At 26.5% G+C, this 20,962-nt stretch overlaps 1 protein-coding gene across 2 annotated transcripts in view; it reads left to right on the top strand.

Moving 5' to 3' along the window:
- The window catches only part of LOC135924921 (DBH-like monooxygenase protein 1), a 41,991-nt gene continuing 21,029 nt past the window's right edge, over nucleotides 1-20,962 (top strand). The window contains exons 1-4 of one of the 2 annotated variants that reach the window (XM_065460054.1): nucleotides 15-193; nucleotides 234-306; nucleotides 5,752-5,892; nucleotides 20,633-20,809. In XM_065460054.1, the coding sequence (XP_065316126.1) occupies nucleotides 5,773-5,892; nucleotides 20,633-20,809 (297 nt within the window). In that variant the 5' untranslated portion in view covers nucleotides 15-193; nucleotides 234-306; nucleotides 5,752-5,772. Of the gene's footprint in view, nucleotides 307-5,751; nucleotides 5,893-20,632; nucleotides 20,810-20,962 lie in introns of both variants that reach the window. The other variant, XM_065460053.1, reaches the window with a different exon arrangement.

The following is a 20,962-nucleotide window of genomic DNA, read 5'->3' on the forward strand; positions in this document are numbered from 1 at the left end:
ATATAAATGAATATAAAACCGATTAAATTACTACCTGAATTATTACTAAACATTTGTCAACTTATAGGACTTTGTTTTTTGAATAGTCAAAAAAATAACATAAAGATGGATTATACTTTAAAATTAGATTCCAGCTCTACATTAAAATGGGCTTTCGATTCTGAAATTATTTGGTTCGAATTGATTTTGAAAGGTTCTAATATGATGATGAAAAATTATTCTCTCAATTTTAGGGCAAATGATTTAATCGAAGATGGTGATCAAATTTATATCTCAATCGCCAAAGATGGAACTGTCTATTTAGAGGTAAATAATTTTTTTTTATAAATCATTTATTTTTTATGCTATGATATAAACAAAATCTTGGACAAAATTTTCATAGACAAGGACAAGTTTTGAAAAAAATATGTCTTTATTTTTCATCTTTATAATGGATTGTCATGTATTTGGTTTGCCAAATATAATTTTAGGCAAAATATAATACATCATATCAACGCAATTTGAGCGAAGAAGAAGGGATAGTTGATAAAGAAAGTTCGCTTTGATTGTGTTTTCAATAAGGGGGGGGGGGCATCCCTTAGCAAATTTGGCAGTTTTCATAAATATCGTTAACTGATATAACTTATACCCTTGCATTTCTTTCACTCCCCTTTTTTCCTCTAAAAATGAGTACATAACGATGTTTAAGCGACGCGTGATTCGTTGCTAAACGATAACATAGCTATATAACTTAACTTCCAAAGCGAGGTCGACCTTTCAGAGAAGGATTAGTCGTGTTTTAAATTTTTTCGTTTTGAAAAAACCTGTTGGTTGGAAAAGCCCTAATTTAAAAAAAATATTACTAAGCTGTTTTTTATGGTAGCACAAACCTTAAGCGATGCTTAGATTTTTCATGTATTTTGCAAGCTACACGATGTCGCGCCAATTTTGCATCTTAATATTACTTCATACAAAAATAAATTAGCTTTGGACATAAGGTAAAATAAATAGAATCCTGCATTATGATTCGCATTTCCGGTAATTGGCGGTAAATTAAAAAGATTGGTTTCCGATTAAGGTTCGGCTCACTCGGGGTCCCTGCTTTAAAAAAGAGTTTATAATTTTTTTGGTTATTTTATCTTATCAGACATGTAGTCATTTATTTTAAAAGTATTTGCCATATAAATTTAATTAGGACAGAGCCTAAAGCGTGCCTAATTTTTATTTCGCTTATAGCTGGCTTTTATTTATTGACTGGAAAAACTATGCATTACGATTATTTCTATAATTTTCCTACTAGCAGGATGTCAATTTTGACATTATTAATTTTGTCAATAAAATTTTTCTTTAAATTATCAACCACATAAAATATCAGACTTCCAAATTGGCTGACTTTGAGCTTAAGGAGTGATATTATAGTTTATCGGTTACTTTTTTATAACTGCCGAAATTGATTAAAAATAATAAGTAAGGCACTAAATATTAACGCAAACCAGAAAATTATAACTTTTTTATAACTCCGTTCTGGCATGATGCTAATTTTGACCATTTTTTTTTACTAATAATTCTTTTCCTCTTTAAATCATCTGCCATACAAAATAAAACAAAATATACTTATAAAGTATTACTTAATGTTTTGGTATAGGGTGTTTTCAAATGATTGGCTAATTCCACGCTAGCGTGACGTCATAGTTTTCATTTTGTATGTAACTCCGTTTCTTCTCATAATTGACTGCGGAATAAAAAAATATATTCAGATAATTATAATTTTTTTATATATTATCCATTCCATTCATTTTAGCAGTTTTTCTTTCTTTTTTCTCTACTGTCTACCGAACGAATTAAATTAATTTACATTTAAGCACTAAATATTGACAAGTTTGTCAAAATTTTGTTACAAATAATTTTTACCATTATACTGGCTAGGCTACTATACTGGTTAAAGTTAACACACAAAACATTGGCAGATTTTCGAATTAGTGCTTCCAATCAGTGGCGTAGCTAGGAATTTTCCTTAGAAGGGGGTCCATACATATAAAAGCTGGAGGCTTCTCCCCTCCAGACCCCCTCTAACGGGCCTTCGGCCGGGTTTATCTTACAAATCATAACCATATCTTCGATAATATATAATAAATATATTTTTTAAATGCATCAATAATATGTTATTATAATTTATTAGATTATTCACAATGACTTTATAATAATACTATCCAGAATAATTTCAATAGTATTATAATATCCTTCCACAAACATCAAAACCAGAAAAATATAATTCATATAAAATCACTTTTATATCTTTTGAACGTATAATCTAAAAAAAATTTTGCTCGGGGAGGGGTCCAAACTCGAAAACCACCCCCGTAGCTACGTCACTGCTTCCAATTGTTCAATCAACTTTACGGAGATAATATAGAGATCACGGAAAAATAAGTAATAATTTTTTATAGGGGGGAAGGCCAGTCAAAACAGAGTTTGGGGCTCAACCCTCCCCTATGGAAAAATACTGGCTGCGCCACTGCACTGATTCTATGCTATATTGAGTTAGTTGGAACCAAGAAAATCGTTGAAAGTATTGATTCAGATCAGAGCCTATAATAATTATGTCAAATGTTGATGAGAAATTTCCTAAATTATGTATTCATCTCAAGCGAGGGCTTTATAAATATACCTCTACTTACAACAAGCCCATCGTTCACGTATTACTATAGGATGAGTAGAAGAATTTTATAATAGCTCTTTATCCCAATTTGGAATAATTTTTTTTTAAGTGAAAGCATCTTAATCAATCAGTAAGAACATTTTTTTAATATATTCAATATTTCAACCACTACACTCATTTTCTACTTGCACAAATGAAAGAACAACATTTTTTGAAGAATACAAATTAATCTCGTACACTAACTTACAAAATAGATTGAATAGGTTAATCTAAATATTTACATAATAGGGATTCGACAAAAAATACTGATGATTTATAGTTTATAAAAAAATAAATGGAAAAAATGATATAGCAAGATTGTCGAAAATTCATAGGTTAGATATTCTAAACATGGGGGAATACATTTTTGGTAAATTGGATTTTTAATATAAAAAACGCGCTCAAAAAAATGATTTAAAGTTGAAAAAAATATAACATTGACTGAAAAACACATTGACGCTATCATATACATATACATTAGAAATCTGCAAATTCCGGCCAACTTTTTAAAAATGATATATTCCGGACTAGGTAGGGTGATTCCTACATAAAAAGTTTCGGTCATACCAGATGATTTATATATAAAAAATCAGGCAGGCCTCACAAATATCGGATTTTTAATAAAATTTTAACCTGAGTGGTAGTGCTGCAAAATCGTTCCATCTGATTTGATTTTTAAAAACGGCTGATTCAATAATTTATCCAGAAAAATATTACGCAAGCCTGAAGATTTTGCTCATAGATGGCATAAAGTTTTGAACATCTATTAGCGAAATCTCTAGTTTTGGGTAATATTTTTCTGGCTAAAATGTTGAGTTAGCCATTTTTAAAATCAGCACAGATCGAAAATTAAAATTTTGATATATTTTTTTGCATTTTCAAGCTAATATTTTGATTAATACTATTTTGAAAATAAATTACAATTACTTATTTCTTTGTATTTTAAAAAATGTTAAATTACTAAATAATAATATAGTAAATTCATCAAAAATTAAACAAATTATTTATGATAGGATCCAATTACAAACACACAATACAGATATCATGCACGAGGTTGTTGTAGAATGAAATAGATAGCCATAGAAGCGAGATATAACATAATTGACATTGGGAAAACATTTAGATAAATATTAAAAGTGTAATGGCAGGAATAAAAAAAATTTAACATGTAGGGGTGGACTTTTCGAAAAAATTTAATGAGCTGACCAGGCAACTTATGTAAAAATATTTACTAGATTGGACTTTGCAGATCTCTGAAAAATATTTTTATACATTCATTATTTCTAACATTTATATTTTTCTAAAATATAAGGGCCATATTTTATAATGTACATAATTTGAAGTCAGCCATTAAAGGGCATTAGACCAAAAAAATAACTTTTTTTAAAAAATGGCAGCTGTGGCTCAGATAGTTTGAGATCTGGAGTGAAGGGCAACCAGAACCCTGGTTCGATCCCCTGCGTGACTTGTTCATCCTGTAACTAAATGCTTAGATATGGCCAGGAAATAAAATATTGGTCGTTGTTTAGTAATTTGTTGAACAACGACCTAGATCACCAATATCATTTACCGTCCGTTCTGGCTTTAAAAATTAAAACTTTCTTTAAGATGTTCGGTCCATTATATTTTCCAATTTTTAATTTAAAAAAATCGTTCCGAGAAACTGTCTGGAATCTCCGGAACAATATTTTTTTTATTCCCTTGGTTCTCTAAAAATATTGCAATCCAAAAATCGTTCCGGAGCATTTTTCGAGTCCCTGAAAAAGGCGACTTATTCGAGCCACCTTAATCTGAGTTTATAACTGTCCCAATTTCATTCTTTAGTATATCATTCATTTCAAATCATATGAATAAGAATAATCAGCAAAAACGATATTTCATTCTTTAGCAAATATTTCAACTGGACAGGTTTGATTTGCTATCCTTTTATAATAAAATTTTTTTAAGTACTCTCTAACCTAACTAACGTATAATAATTTTTTATAATGGGGGAAGGAAAGTCTATTATCATATCATATTTCCTCCTATCATCGCCCTTTTATCCAAATAAAAAATTTTTATAAAAAAATATTTGTTTTTTTTGAAAATTTTAAGATGCTGCACAATTTTTGATGAATATTTAACACATGGATCTTTTTTTTAAAATACTGTTATTACTTTTTAATGATTACTACAACCATTACCAAATCTTTTAAAGAAAAATATATATTTATGATAAAAAATTGATTAGCCTGTTTAATGCGAAAAAATAATGGTGATTAATACGTTTAAAAAACCTTTATGTTCACATTTTGTATATCTTATTATTAAAAAATTTAAAATTAATTCCATTTTGTAAGTTTTATGGCAGACCACACCGAAAGCAACATTTGAAGTAAATAACAACTTTCATTACCCTCCCCTCCCCTCATCACTTTATCCGCACTTATTAAAGTCATACACAGGTTGAAGTGTTCCTTAAAATCAGGCTTAGCGGAAACTCGTGAAATAATAATTAAATTGAAAGGGTGTACCATATTTAAAGTGTTTACTTGAGTTTAATTGTAACGCGGTAATATCAAAGATCTGCCTGCAGAGTTCAAATTTTCAAACCTAGCCGGGTTTTAATTTTTTTTCTCCATAAAACCTTGACTTTAAAAAAATATTTATTTAAACATCCTTGTGCTTTTAGACGTTGTGTGGCACAAATAATACTCTTACACCTATTTAAAGGTAAATTGGTTTGTATAGAGGATCACTTAATATATAAATTGAAAAATACAATATTGTTATATTTAAAATTGTAATAATTCGTCATATTAAAATTTTAATTAAATTAATAATTTAAATAATTTATCTGAAATAAATTTAATTTACATATATTTATCGAAATTACTTTTATCGTATAACTAGTTGAATCAAAAAGTAACACTTGAAATTAATTACTTTAAAATAGTAATATACTTTTCCTTTCTTAAATGACCCTCTTCTTTTTTAATTTACTCTTGTCCTTCTCTGATTGGGAAACCCTGTATATACATTTTTTTACCTATTGATAACAAAATTACTCATTCTTTCATTGTTATATACCTTAGGATCGGCATATAGTGAATCGGATGACAATAAAAGACCCCAGCCAGGATTACAGGTATTACAGCAAATTATCCCTTGATAAAATATCTATCCATTTCTCTCGCAATATATATACCTGTGATGCTAACGATATCATCTTTACGGTATATTTAAATTATAATAAATTTTCAATATGTAGGGAAATAATAACAAAATATGAACCAATACCAATACTATAATAAAAATAGTAACGGTTGATAATACCACTTTATACCAAAAATTATAATTATTTATTTAAGAAAAAAGGAAACAATTTATTTATAGATTAATTTGTAAAAATTAAGGAAATAGATAAGAAACTTTCTTTCTTATCTGCTTAGAAATTCGTATGTTTTTTTTTATAAATTCGTGGTTTTTTTTAAAATTTATGAAAGTTAATTATCATTTTTTTGGTCTCTGAGTAGAGTAAATATTATGATAAGAGACAAAATACTCTAAATATTAAAATGGAAAAGTCTTGCATAGCCATCTTCAAGTCGTAGCCTGGTTTCACATCATTTTTATTAAGAATAACTATGGGGTCCAGGCGCATAGCCACAAGGGCAGTTTTGCGGTGGTCGACTACCCTTCGGATTATAAATATTTTTTATATTTCTTTATATAAAAAAAAATTGTTCATATTTTTGAATTGAATTTAATAACTAATACTTTTTTTCAAATTTATTTTATTCAAGGCCATATTCCTCATAAAATAGAAATTTCTTTGAATAAAAAAAAATATCTTAAATTACCTTAAAATATAACTTATGATAGTGAGGATACATGGTTTCTTTTTTTTTGAAAAGTAGCTTGGTATATATGTTGTGGCAATGTTTTTTCGGCAATATGTTATTTTTTCAACTTTAAATCATTTTTTGACCGTCTTTTTTTAAATTTAAAAATCTGTTTTTACTGAATTGTAGACAATTTCGCCATTAATCTTTGAGTCATTTATAACTTAAATAAAAAGTCTATGGGAAAAATAAATTAAGCGCATTGATGGAAAAAACACTTCGCCGCTAACATATACAATAATAAATTTATGACGGCCATCGATTTGGGCCGATTTATAAAAACAACTAACTCTATATTTTAGCTAGAAAAATATTGCCTAAACTTTAAGTCGATAGTCCGAACGTTTGTGTCATATATGACCAAAATCTTCAGGTTTCCATAATATTTTTTGGATAAAATATTAAGCTAGCCGTTTTTATAAATCGGCTCAAATCGAGATATTTAACAACACTTGGAAATATATTTAGATTTATCAATTTTATATTGATTTTTTTATGTAAAATAAAAATATTAGATTTTATTTATAGAACTAGACGCCAGAAAACATATGGCTTTTATTTTGAGTAATTATCCGGTAATTTTTTTTAAAAAAATTTCGGGTTCGGGCAGGGCCGGGAAAACTTTTTTTAAAAAAATTTTGAGCTGGGCTTGAAAAATTAGGCCCGATGCAGATGACTACATCTAAGAATCATAAAATTTTTTAAAAATGTATGAAAAGGAAATGGAACCTTATTATAGAAGAAAATTATCTTGTAAAGTGTGTGTGTGACTTTTCCAATATTTAAAAAGTATTGTAATTTAAGTTTTAAAAAATTAAAACAAGTAAATCAGAGACCTGCAGAGGTACCATTTGCAAGGCCCGGGTTTAAAAACTTTAGCTGCCGGATTTTTTATAAAAAAATATTTTAGACCCGACTCTGAATTTTTTAAAATTATATTCGACCTGGTATATACAAAAAATTCACCTATTCGGTATTTTATCATATTTTTCGGCGAGTATTATCATTTAATAAGCAAGCATATAACCTAATGATGTTAAACGGCTCGTTTTGAGCCGATTTTTAAAAACGGCTAACTCAATAGCCGGAAAAATATTGAATAAGCCTCGAAATTTCGATACTATATGTCTAGACCTTAGCTCCTTCTATGAACAAAATTTTCAGGCTTGCATTTTTCTGGATAAAATACTGTGTAGACGTTTTTAAAAATCTGCTCAAAATGAGCCATTTAAACTACATTACATATTTTATTTTATTTTTATTCTAAACAGATATTTAGTATATTACAAATTGATACTATAAAAAATTTGTGTAAATAATATTTTAAGAATATACTATATTAATTGTATTTTTAAAAAAAATAAAACTGATATTATAATTGGAAAAATATTTTCCCCCTTTCAAACTGGCCAAAATTTTTTCTATTCGCGGTAACGGGTAAATAAAAAATATAACGTATATTATATAATAATGTATTTATTACCTCATATCCTTTGCGTATTTATTCCTTGGCAGGAAAACTATAATTATATTATGTAATAGATACTATGAGTGTTAGCTAGTGCTAACTTTCACCCAACATTATATTAATCATTATAATCATATCTAATTGACGAATATAATATTAATAATTCATGTTGTATAAATTTTTTAAAAAAATGTTATGGCCCGGGTAGTTTAAAAAAAAATTTCAGGCCCGGCCCGGGTATATTATAAAAATTTAAAATACGGCCCGGGCTTAGGGCCGAGCCTGCAAGTCTCTGAAGTAAATTAAATATATTATGAAAAATGATTTTGTTAATATAAAAATAAATAAAACCTTTTTATTATTATTATTTATTTATTTTTTGAATATTTTTATTTTTAATCCATAAAAAGGGGGAGTTTAAAAGTAACCCTCATCTGGTGACGGCATCTTTAAATAATTTAAGATTGTAGTGTAAAATTTCGAAGCTGATTTATGCCTGATCAAAAGGACCCACGAGATTCTTATGCGAATTAGTTTGATTAGGGATTTAGGCCCTTTCCCAAATGAGCAGTTTGTTGATACCACAATGGGTATAAATATCAGAGACCTGCAGTGGTACCATTTGCATTAAAATTATTTCAGGCCCGACCCGGATTTATTTAAATATTCCGGGCATTATTTTTACCAGCCCGGTCTGGGTATGTTTTAAAAAATTAAAATACGGGCAGGTCTCTGATAAATATATTGGTGTCAGCTAGATGTGAATATTCTTGGGATTTCTTTCTTTCCGATATACCTAATGGATATAATTATTTTTATGGGGGCGAAAAAACGTGTTTTTTTCTTTTTATTATTTTATACAAGTGGCTATTCATAATAAATTAATATATTTTGTCTAATGTTTGTGTTAAAAAATTTTTATTTTTTCATAAAGGAGTTTAAACGAATACTTTTTAAATATAATAGGTATTAGCGCATTAGAATTTTTAAAAATGAGAGAGATAGCGAGATTTTTTAAAAGTGGCCTTTAATAATTTTTCTTGGGGCTATTTTATTAGCCATTTACTCACCAATTTAAAATATTTATAATATGGTCAGAAATTATGATTATTTAATATTATTTTTAAATAAATAATATAAGGATAGGGTCAACTGGAACGGATTTATAAAAGTTTATTAAACCTATTATTATTTTCTAAAATGAAGGGTCTATTCTATGTAATGGGATATTTTTTTTCAGTATTAAGTTTTTTTATGTTTCAATTTTAGTATCACCAAAAAAAATGGGCCTCGTCAAACAAGTTGGATTGAAAACAAATCAGTGCACGTTGGAACACTTACTTTTTTTTGCTAAATATTTTCTATGTATAAAAAAATTTGATTTAAAATCCTTTACATGGAAATCTACATTATATTTTGGATATATCAACATACACTAGTATTATCTTGGTATAAAAGTTTAATTAAAAACGATTTACAGGAAGATATGCGAATTAAATTAAATTTAAGGATGCTATCATCCTGATCTAATAGATTACAAACTATAAAATTGTAAGTTTGTGTTAAATTATGTAGCCAAAGTTACTATATATGCAATTTGATTGTTTTAATGCTTATTCATAAAGATCAAAAGAATAAATATAATCATTTACCTCCTTCAGGGGCCCCTACAACGGGGGGGGGGTCCGAAGCAACTGCTTCAGTAAATTTGAGTGGGGGTACTTTTTTTTACATCCATCATGATCATGTGATTTCTGGTCTATAAATGTAACAATAAGACCCCCCCCCCCCCGACTTAATATTTAATTTAATATATTGACGGAAATTTTGGTCGATGTTTAGTAAATTTGTTATCCGAAATTTCTTGTCATAAATTATTTTTCCAATTTTAAAATATGCCTAAAAATATTAACCAATATTGACAATTAGTGTTGTTAAACGGCTCGTTTTGAGCCGATTTTTAAAAACGGCTAACTCAATATTTCATCTAGAATAATATTACGCAAGCCTGAAGATTGTGTTTGTAGAAGGAACAAAGGTTTGGACATCTATTATCGAAATTTCGAGACTTAGGCAATATTTTTCTGGCTAAAATATTGAGTTAGCCGTTTTTAAAAATCGGCTCAAAATGAGCCGTTTAACAACACTATTGACAATAGCAAAATTCCTAGAAATTGGATTACTTATACTATTAAAATGTATAAAGTTTTTTGCTTAACATGTCTCTTATTTGGTGGTCCACACGCAAATTCAAAATGGACATGTGAAGGTCTAGATAAATGGCAAAATATTAATCGTGATATTATTCTGCATGAATCTTCACAGGCACATATGATGGCCGATTATGGAAGGCTTTCTCATAATAAAAATTCGATATTAAAATTTATAACACCTCAGAAAGAATGTGTAGATAATAACCGTTCTATTATAAGAATTATAATAAGATGTTTAGATTATTTAATATCCCGTAACCAAGCCTTCTGGGGGAACAGGCAACAAGAAGGCAATATGATGGCCCTTATTAAGCTTATTGCAGATTCTGAACCTATACTAAAAATGCATATACAGCAAAATGAAGAAAGAAAAAAGGATAAAAAAATAAGGGATTAAAAACGAAATTTTATTCAAACCTATTATCATATAATAACATAAACATTCTCATTGAAACCATGAAAAATATGGTTATAAAAAAATTCAAAATGAGATTACATTTAACAGGTGCCTTTCAATCATAGTTGATGGCACATACGATGTTTCGAAATCAGAAGCAATAGCTTTGATAGTAAGATATGTTGAAAATTGTGAGACGCCGAAGCCTGTTGAAAGACTGATTGACATATATTGTAAGGGAAATACCACAGGTCTCGATGTAAAGCATAATATAATATCCAAACTTGGCTCGATGAATTTACCCCTTGAATATCTAGTTGGGCAAAGTTATGATGGCGCCTCAAACATGAGTGGAAGAATCAATGGTGTGCAAGCCTTGATTAGAGCAGAGGCGCCAAAGGCAGCTTTTATTTGGAGTTATTGTCATCGATTAAATTTAATCATTATTCAATTATGCCAATCAATTAAAGAACTTCGAAATGTTCTAGGAATACTAGATGAGATTTATGTCTATTTTAATGGTGTAAAAAGATATGAGGTACTCAAAAAATTTCAGTGTAATGATCTGAAAAAATAGCAACGATTTCTACGCGTCAAGAATACCACTCGGTAATAGTTCCTTATTTATTTAAATTTTAAATGTTTTTTTATTTAGAAGCTGGCTTATAGTCATATAAAGCTATTGTAAATTTTTTTCAACTTTATGGTGCCTTGAGGGTAGCTTTAACAAATTTAAAGGATTCTGAAGATCCTGCCACTTCCACTATGGATAGTGCTATAGTCTTTAGAATAGAAAAATTTGATTTTATCTTATCACTTTGTGTTTTGGATAAAATATTGTTGATAACAAGTTTGGCTTGTACAAAATTGCAAACCATTTCGAAGGATATAGGGTATGCAATAAATCAAATTCAATTGGCAAAAGATTGCTTGATTAATTTGAGAAGTATAATATAAATTATTGTCTTAATTATTTTTTAATCTAATAGATAATAAAACTGAATTTTTGGATGTTTTTTCAAGGGCGCAAAATTTTATGAAGGAGAGAAATCTACATTTTGATTTTGAAAGTTCAAGACTTCAAACATTACAATCCAAAAAGGAGAGGTATATATACTTTCATCATTAAATATAGAAATTTTTTAGCTTTAAAATAGATGTGTTTTATGCTGCACTCGATTTAATTATTATGCAGTTTAACGAAAGATTTAATGATGATTCCATGAAATTTTTACATCAAACATCATTTTTTACGCCAAAGGGATTGGCAGAAAAATCAATTATTAAAGGAGATATCGAGGGTATCTGTGAATTTTACATTTAAATTCAAGTCAAATTTTCAAAGAAATGTTGAAGTTTAGAATTATTTATAAGATGGCCAAAATGGGGAATGTAATTATTACTCATGACCTAGAGGTTCAAGAATCTAAAGATTTGTCAGATTCTGAGAATTGTAAATTTATTTAATTAAAATATTTTTACCAATACATTATTTAGCTTCTTCTGATGATGATGATAATTCAGGGACTTACGATTCAGATTGGAAAAACTATTCATTTATTTTACCTTATCGTTTACTTTTAAATTTTTCTGCTTTCCCTAATTTGAGAATTTTATAATATTTATTAACCATTCCCACAACCTCATGTACTGCCGAAAGAGTCATGAGTAAAATTAAATTAATTAAAACAAAACTGCGCAGTACCATGATAGATTCTTTTCTCAATAATTTAACCATATTATCAATGGAAAAATTTTTATTTAAACAATTAAATACCAGAGTTGTTAAAGTAGCGCGCTACTTGTAGCGCGCTACTTAGCGCGCTATCTTTTTTGGTAGCTATAGCTAATAGCCGCTACTTTTTTAAAATTATTTAATTTTTTAGCGCGCTACTTTTTTTAAAAGTAGCTAAGTAGCGCGCTACTTCGCTACTTTTAAAAATATAATGAATGTAAGTATAAACATAAAAATTTAAATATAATATCATAATTAATTATAATTTATTATTTAATTTTGAAATTTAAATATGTTTTCAATTTTTAATTTATATTTTCAATCTGTGTTAATAATCTAAAATGGCATCGTCCATGGATATCCAAATCCTTGAAAGTGATTCAGATATGGAAGATTCAATGGAAGAAAATGTACTTAATAGCTCTAATAACGTTTTTCCATTCCCTAAATTTGAAAAATTTTTTAAAATAAATATTAAAACAAAATCTGGATTCAAATTCATGTGCTTAAAATGTAAAAAAAATATATCATCAAATCAATCGAGTAGCTATAACCTGAAGAAACACCTAAAGGTAAATTGTTATTTTTACATTATAATAATATTTATTTTATTAGACTGTTCACGCCTATTGCTATAAGGAAATAGAGAAACATATAAAAAATTTTGGTATAGGAGAATCTTCATTCAAAAAGACAAATACTATCCAAACCAAATTAACGGATAATAAACATGCCAATATTTCACAAAAATTGGCTGATAAAGTTATTGTTGATTTTATTATTGACACAGTTCAGCCAGTGTCTTTGGTTGATAATCCATCATTTACTCTGATGATTAAAACTTTATCCCCTGGCACAACAGTTTATGTCGCCAGACACTTATGAATAAAATAGCCGACAACTTCAAAGTGATGAAAGATGCTCTAATAGTAGAGTTATCAGATATATCTTATGTATGTACCATAGCAGATAGTTGGACACATAACAGAAGGTAAAAACTTATTTATATTTATAAATTGATCTGATTAAATATTTTTAGAGCTTATTTGGGAATCACAGGCCATTGGTTAGACCCTAGGACTTTAAAAAGAAGATCTGTTTTTTGAAATTAAAGATGATTTAATAGAAAATCCAATTGATATTTTTTTTCAATCAAAAAATATTGAAATGAATATTTTTGATAATTTTTCATATATTAAAAATTTATATATAAAATTTAATACCCCCTTGCCCTCAAGTGCTAGTGTCGAGAGATTATTTAGTAAAGCAAAGCTTATACTTTCTGATCGTCGCTCTAGACTTGGGGATGATAATATTGAAATGATATTATTATTAAAATGCAACAAATTAAAATAAATATTTATTTATATTACTTATTTTTTTATAATCTAAACTAACTATATTTTTATATTTATAAATGTTGATTTTTATATATTATTTATTATACATTTACATTATAAGAAAAAAAAAATAAAAAAAATTTGTTTCATTTGTTTCTAAATTTTTTTTTATAAAAAGTAGCTTAAAAGTAGCTAAAGCTACTTTTGAAAAAAAGTAGCTAAAGCTACTTTTGAAAAAAAGTAGCTAATAGCGCGCTACTTTTTTTGACAAATAGCGAAAGCGGTAGCGCGCTACTTTTTTTGACAAACAGCTATTACGGTAGCGCGCTACTTTTAAAAATAGCGTTTAACAACTCTGTTAAATACTGATGAAATTATGAATTCTTTCGCTTTCTCTTCCCCTAATTTATCTAAATTATTAATTTAAAAATAATATTTATAAAGTTATATTTTTTGCATTTTATTTATATTATATATTAAAAATTGATGCAATAAAAATTATTTTTGAAATTTATGGGTGTCATAATTATCATTTTTTCTAAGGGGGGGGGCTTTTCATGGGGGTATTCTGCTACATTCGCTCAAAAAGTGTAGGGGCCACTGGCCTCCTTGATTGGTTATCTCTCTCATTGAAAACTAATATTGAATTATAATAATATTTGTATTTATTATTATATTAATAATAATCTTTTTTATAAAGATTTAATATTTTAATTATCAAATTGTCATTAATAACTATGGCTGTATTTTTCTTTCTAATATCATGTGTATAAACTTAGGTTAGAAAATCTAAAATAGTTAATAGAAAATATTAATTATTTACATGAAAGTGTTCCCACGGGTCCTTACTGTTATGAAGGCTCTGAATTATAGAATTCTGCAAATAGATTTTTCACACTTTTAAATATTTTATTTCTTTTCACAATTTTACAACATAAAAATAATAATCAATAAACGCCGATTATTACAAAATATAATATATTTCTTTTTAATATTATTTTTTTTATCAATTATTTTTTATATAATAAATAAATATATATTATAATACAACATGTACCCCTTTTTCAAGGTACTAAATGCCACATTTAACCATAACTATAATTTTAGAATATTTTTTTTAGATTCTTGTGAACCAAAACTTCGCATCATTGAAATTCTCTTGATATCGACGTTGATCGAGACTTCATATCATTGATGTTCTCTTATATCGACGATGAGCGAAACTTCATATCGTTGATATTTTCTTGATATTATTGTATCGTTCATTTCTGACATATACGACGATTTGATATTTGATTAAACGATTGTTTTGTTTGTTATCAAAATTATCCTGGTTAATGAGTCATAGCTTGATTTATCCATTGTATCACTGGTCAGTCATGATCATTCTATTTTAAGCTTGGTATCCTTATCCAGCATTGTTGATTATCATTAAATTTTAATGGTTAATGTATCATAGATCTATTGCATCATAGATCTATTGCATCATTGTAATTTATTGAGTTGATTACAAGAATATTACACAAAGTAAGTAAGTCAAATTTTTTTTAAATGACATCCAAAATGTAATCATTATTCATTCCTTTTTACATTATCCCAAATATATTTCTTCTCTCTCAATCATAATCCTAAATTTCAAATATTAAACACAAAATTTCTGATCCCAATTAACAAAATTTTATTAATTAATCCAAAATGTAATTATTATTCATCCCTTTTAACATTATCCCAATCCCAGATACAATTATTATTTTTTTTCTTTATAACAAGAACTTAATCACTTTAACAACATATTCGCAATACCCCCTTTTTTTTACATAATGAACCATTACACAAAACAACAACCTTATTATTTTCATTTTATTATTTCTTTATTCTCTTACCCTTATATTTCCAATTTCAATATTTTTTTTAATTTGATTATTAGGTATTATATTTATGTCAATTTTATTATCCAAAATATCAGGTTTTTCCTGACCCATTTTATCACTCATAATTTCTTCATTTTTCTGAATTTCCCCAGAATTATTTAATAAATTTTTAATTTCACCACTTTTTAGGATTTTATTTTCCAAAAATTCATTTTCTTTATTATCACAAATTTCTTGATTATTATTTATCATATTCTCGAAAATTTCATTTTTCATCAATTTATTTCCCGAGTTTTTAACATCTAACTCTTTTACAGATTTTTTTAATACTTCAATATTTTTATTATCATTTTTCTCTTGAAATATATTCATCAAATTCTAATCTAAATTTTGATATCCAATTTTATCCCAAAACTGTATCAATTTTTTCTTCTAATACCCACATATTATCACAAATTTCTTGATTATTATTTATCATATTCTCTAAAATTTCATTTTTCATCAATTTATTTCCCGAGTTTTTAACATCTACCTCTTTTACAGATTTTTTTAATACTTCAATATTTTTATTACCATTTTTCTCTTGAAATATATTCAACAAAATATTTTCTAATCTAAATTTTGATATCCAATTTTATCCCAAAACTGTATCAATTTTTTCTTCTAATACCCACAAAATCCAAATTTATTAATTCGTTATTTATTAATACCGGTACATTTACTTTCCCCAATGCCATAATTTCTGAACCATTCAATTGTTTTACCCTCATTTTATCTTTAATTATGTGTTCATTCGGCCATAACTTGTAAAATTCATTATACCCCATCACAGATATTGTTGCCCCTGTATCCAAAAACATCAAAATCTCTTTATTTCCTACATTTACTTTTACTCTTAGACATTGATCAAAATTTTTATTATCTTCCAACTTGAAAATCGGTAAATTACTAATATGTATATTCTTTCATGTTTCATTTTCCAACATATTTTTATAAATCCCATAAGTGTTATTTACATTTCCTTCATTTTTTCTTTCTATTTCATTATGATCATTTATCTTATTTTTATATATATTTTCTTTCAATAGATCCAACTCATTTTTTGATGTAACTCCTCCAAATGTTTTTATTTCACTATCATACAGTCATCCTGCTGTGCAATCTTTCGCATAATGACCAATATTACGACACTTAAAACACGTTATATCTTCCACAATTCTTTTTTCATAAATATTATTCCCTTCATTTTTTCTATATTCCACCGCTGGAAATGGTTTGGAATTTCCCTGTTGATTTTTATAACACTTATCCTGATTATGCCCAAACTTTCACACGCCGCTGTAATTTTTTGTTTTTCATTTAATAATTTATATGCCGGAACGTAACATTCCTCAGCATTATGTCCTCGGTTTCCACATCTTTTGAAAATTACTAGTAACATTTTTTTATTCATTCCTTCATTACATTCTCTGCTTATATGTCCATATTTTCCACAATTATAACACGTTCTATTTTGACCCGTTCCACTATTATACCTTTGATTTGCTTCATTCAATTTTTTATTTCCCATTTCATCTCTTCAACTCTTTTAAGTAATTCTATTTTTTCTTTACTTTCCCTTTCCAAATTTTCTTTCTCAATTTTCTTTTTTTTTATATTTTCAATCTCTATTTCTTTTATAACTATATCCTTTATCATATTTATTATCTCAATTTCATTATTTTCATTTCCTATATTTTTATTTTCCGTATCAATTTCATTTCTTTCTTTTTTAGAATCTCTAATAATCTCTGTTTTATCAACATTAATTCCAAATTTTCTTTTTTTAGAATCTCCAAAGATATCTGTTTTTAATATTCCTATTTTTCATCAAACATATTTCATTATATAACTTTTCCATTTTATCATATTTTTCATTTTTTTCTCTAGCCATTTGTTTTAACAATCTTATTTTATTCGCCTCTCTATTAATATTTTTTCTTTTATACCAAATATAAATACTTAATATTAGACTTAAAACTAATACTAAATAAATACATTGAGACAAATTCCTGATTTCAATATAATTATAAGCTTTTATCACTTTTTTATTAAAAATAATTTTTTTTTAAAAAATTTACCTTAAAATTTATTCAAATTTTTGTGTAATTATAATAAATTTATTAAAAATTTTATTATAAAATCTTTATAATTCTAAATGAAAAAAAAAATATGCTAAAGCTATTATTATTAATAAAATTGTTATATAATACATTCAAATAAAAATGTTTTACCTTTTATTATTATGAATTTTTCCTTTTCCACCGTGATTGTATATTTTATTAGTACACTGCGTTCACTCTTCCCCAGATATCTTCTCCGTTGGTTGAATAAAAAAAATAAACGGCACCAAACTGTTAGAAAAAGGAAAAGAAAGAAGGCACTTTTAAATATTTTATTTTTTTCTGAATTTAACAACATAAAAATAATAATCAATAAACGCTGATTTTTACAAAATATAATATATTGCACAAATTGAACGTTTGCGTTTGCAGTACGTTTTTTAACGTAACTCATCTGTGTTTAAATTGAAAGCAGTACGTTTTTTCTATTTTAAAATTGAAAACATTTTTATTAAACAATATGGAATTTTTTAGTTTACAAGATAAGCAACTAATTGCTTTATATTTACTAAAGAGAAGGAAATCTACGAAGACAAGAAGGAAGACCTCAAAAATATTTATGGAGAGAAATTTATTTTCAGAGTATATTACTATAAAAGCAGATTTTACTCCATCCCAATTTTTCAATTATACAAGGATGAGGAGAACGACTTTCTCCTATATTCTGAATCTCATAAAAGACGATATACAACCTAAGGTGACGAATTTCAACAAGCAATTAAGTGTATATGTATTTTACACAACATTATCATATCCTTGGAGGGCTTACCTGATGATGTTGATCAGATAGGTATTTAAAAAATATTTAATATAAATTGGATAAATCTATATTTTGTTATTTTAAAAAATATATTTACAGATATCACGAACTTGAATGTAAGACCTATGTCTGTTATTAGGGACAATAATGCATCATCTAATGAAGCAAGGAATATCAGAAATTCATTCAAAATTTTTTTAAATTCATAAATGATTTTATATTATTATTTATATTTATTTTATCTTAATATATTTTTATTTATAATCTACATATATTAATAAAAATGCTTAATAAATTTTGAATAATAATTTTTCTATTATAATCACATAAGGTGATGTCAAAAAATTAGCTCAATAAAACATAGTAAATATTTTCTATATAGTCAATATCTTAAAAAATCATACACTATTATTCTTTTTACATTAATTTCTAGATAATATTGCCTAAACTATGGTTAAAAAAAATTGCAAAGGGCTTGTGATAAACATTGGCATATATTCTTAGAAAGGCATCAAATTTTGATCTCTAATTATTGTTTCAAAATTTATAATATATATACTTACTAATTTTAAATTTACAATTCTCCCAACCATGATATCCCTGATATTTTTATTTATTAGATTTTCATAAATGTTAATTCAATCACATTCTTTCATAATTTGATATACTATTTTATTAAAAAACTATATATTTTAATAAAAATGCCAAATGATAGTTAGCTCATTTATATATTTTTTTGAAAAATGGACACTATTAATATTGAATACTACTTTATTTTATATATAAATATATATATTTACAATAATATTACAAAAATATAAATATTTTTAATAAAAAATCCTTGAAGTTCTTCATCTTCTTCTTTATGCATGACACAGTTGTATCATGCTGAGGAAATTCAACTTCCATGCTATTAAAAATATAATTTCTTTAATCTTATATATATATTTATACCTTTGGCTAATGGATGATAAACCATTTAGCACTAATGTAGAATTTGTATGGTCTGGATGCTGCTGATTCCAGACCATTTCTTGACTCTCTAATAAGGCACCGAATTTTTTTGTCACTATGTCGTCCCACACTCTAAATAACATATAATAATTATATAAATGTAAAATAATTAACTTACAATTTCGCATTTGTTTCCATTTTAAAATTTAAAAAAGTTTATTAAATATTTTTAATATATTACAATATGTATAATTATATAAAATCACTAAATAAAATTAAAAATATATATTGGCGAGAAATAAAAACGCATAAAAAAATCAAACTAGTTTGCTTTTTTTTTAACGCTTGCCGTAAAAAAATCCAATTTGCACAACACCATTTAAAATGCATTATTTGCTTTTAAAACGGAGCGTTGAAAAGCTCAATTTGTACGCACTATAATATTATTCTTTTTATCCATTATTTTTTAAATAATAAATAAATATTTATTATAATACAACACTTACTTCTCACATTTGACAATCATATTAAAAAAATTATAAGGTTCCATTATGATACTTTATATATCAACTGAACTGATAGAAGAAAGTTTAAGTGTTCATTTGATATAAAGTTTATGTATTTCAGTTTGATTTGAGAAATCTAAACATTATATGTCAGGAAAATTTTTGCTGAATCTAAACTTAAATATTTCTCAACTGAAATAAAGTGTTCTGACATGTCCCCTGTTCTGTTTTGCTCCAGCCTCTCCTATAAGTATTTTTAGTCATTGTTTCTGAAAAAGGATACTTAAGTTATTTATAAAATCTTCATATATTTTTTAGTTACTCTCAGATCTCATGTTTAACTGAAAGGAAAAAAAAAACTGAACTGGGAAAATGCAAAACATTTCAAGATTGATTAAGAGAAAGAAAATGTCACATATTTTATTTAAATTATCAAAATACTGATGTTGTCCCTTGATTTTTTGTACCTCCATAATCTCGGTCTTTCATACTCTTTCGTGTGCAATTTCAATTTATAAAATTATTAATATTGTAAAAAAATTTAAATGAAATAATTTAGAATTATTTCAAAAATAATTTATAGACCGCCCATGGAGGAAATTCTAGAGCTATGCATTTGTTTACATATTTTATGAAATTTTAATAAATCATCCAATATTTTTTAGAATGATACTCTATATTTGGTTTGGAAACAAGAAGTTAATATGCCCATATTTTCTTTGCATAATCACGTATTGCCCGTGTATCTATTCCATCATACCCCCAATTCCGTAAAATCACAAGAAACACAGGAAGAAAACACGATTGAAAAAGTTCAATTCACCCTTGACCTTTCAGATATCGTAATTTCAATATTTTTTTTATCAAATTATTCAGTTAAATGGTTATATTTCAGTGAGGTAACTCATTAATAAAGTATCAGTCGCCATAAGTATATGTTAATTTAATTTAATATATTTTATTTTAATTTTATGAGTAAATTTTTTATAAATATA

This window comes from Gordionus sp. m RMFG-2023, chromosome 2 (assembly GCF_954871325.1).
Source record: "Gordionus sp. m RMFG-2023 chromosome 2, tfGorSpeb1-WG-v2, whole genome shotgun sequence".
Lineage (NCBI taxonomy): Eukaryota > Metazoa > Nematomorpha > Gordioida > Chordodea > Parachordodidae > Gordionus > Gordionus sp. m RMFG-2023.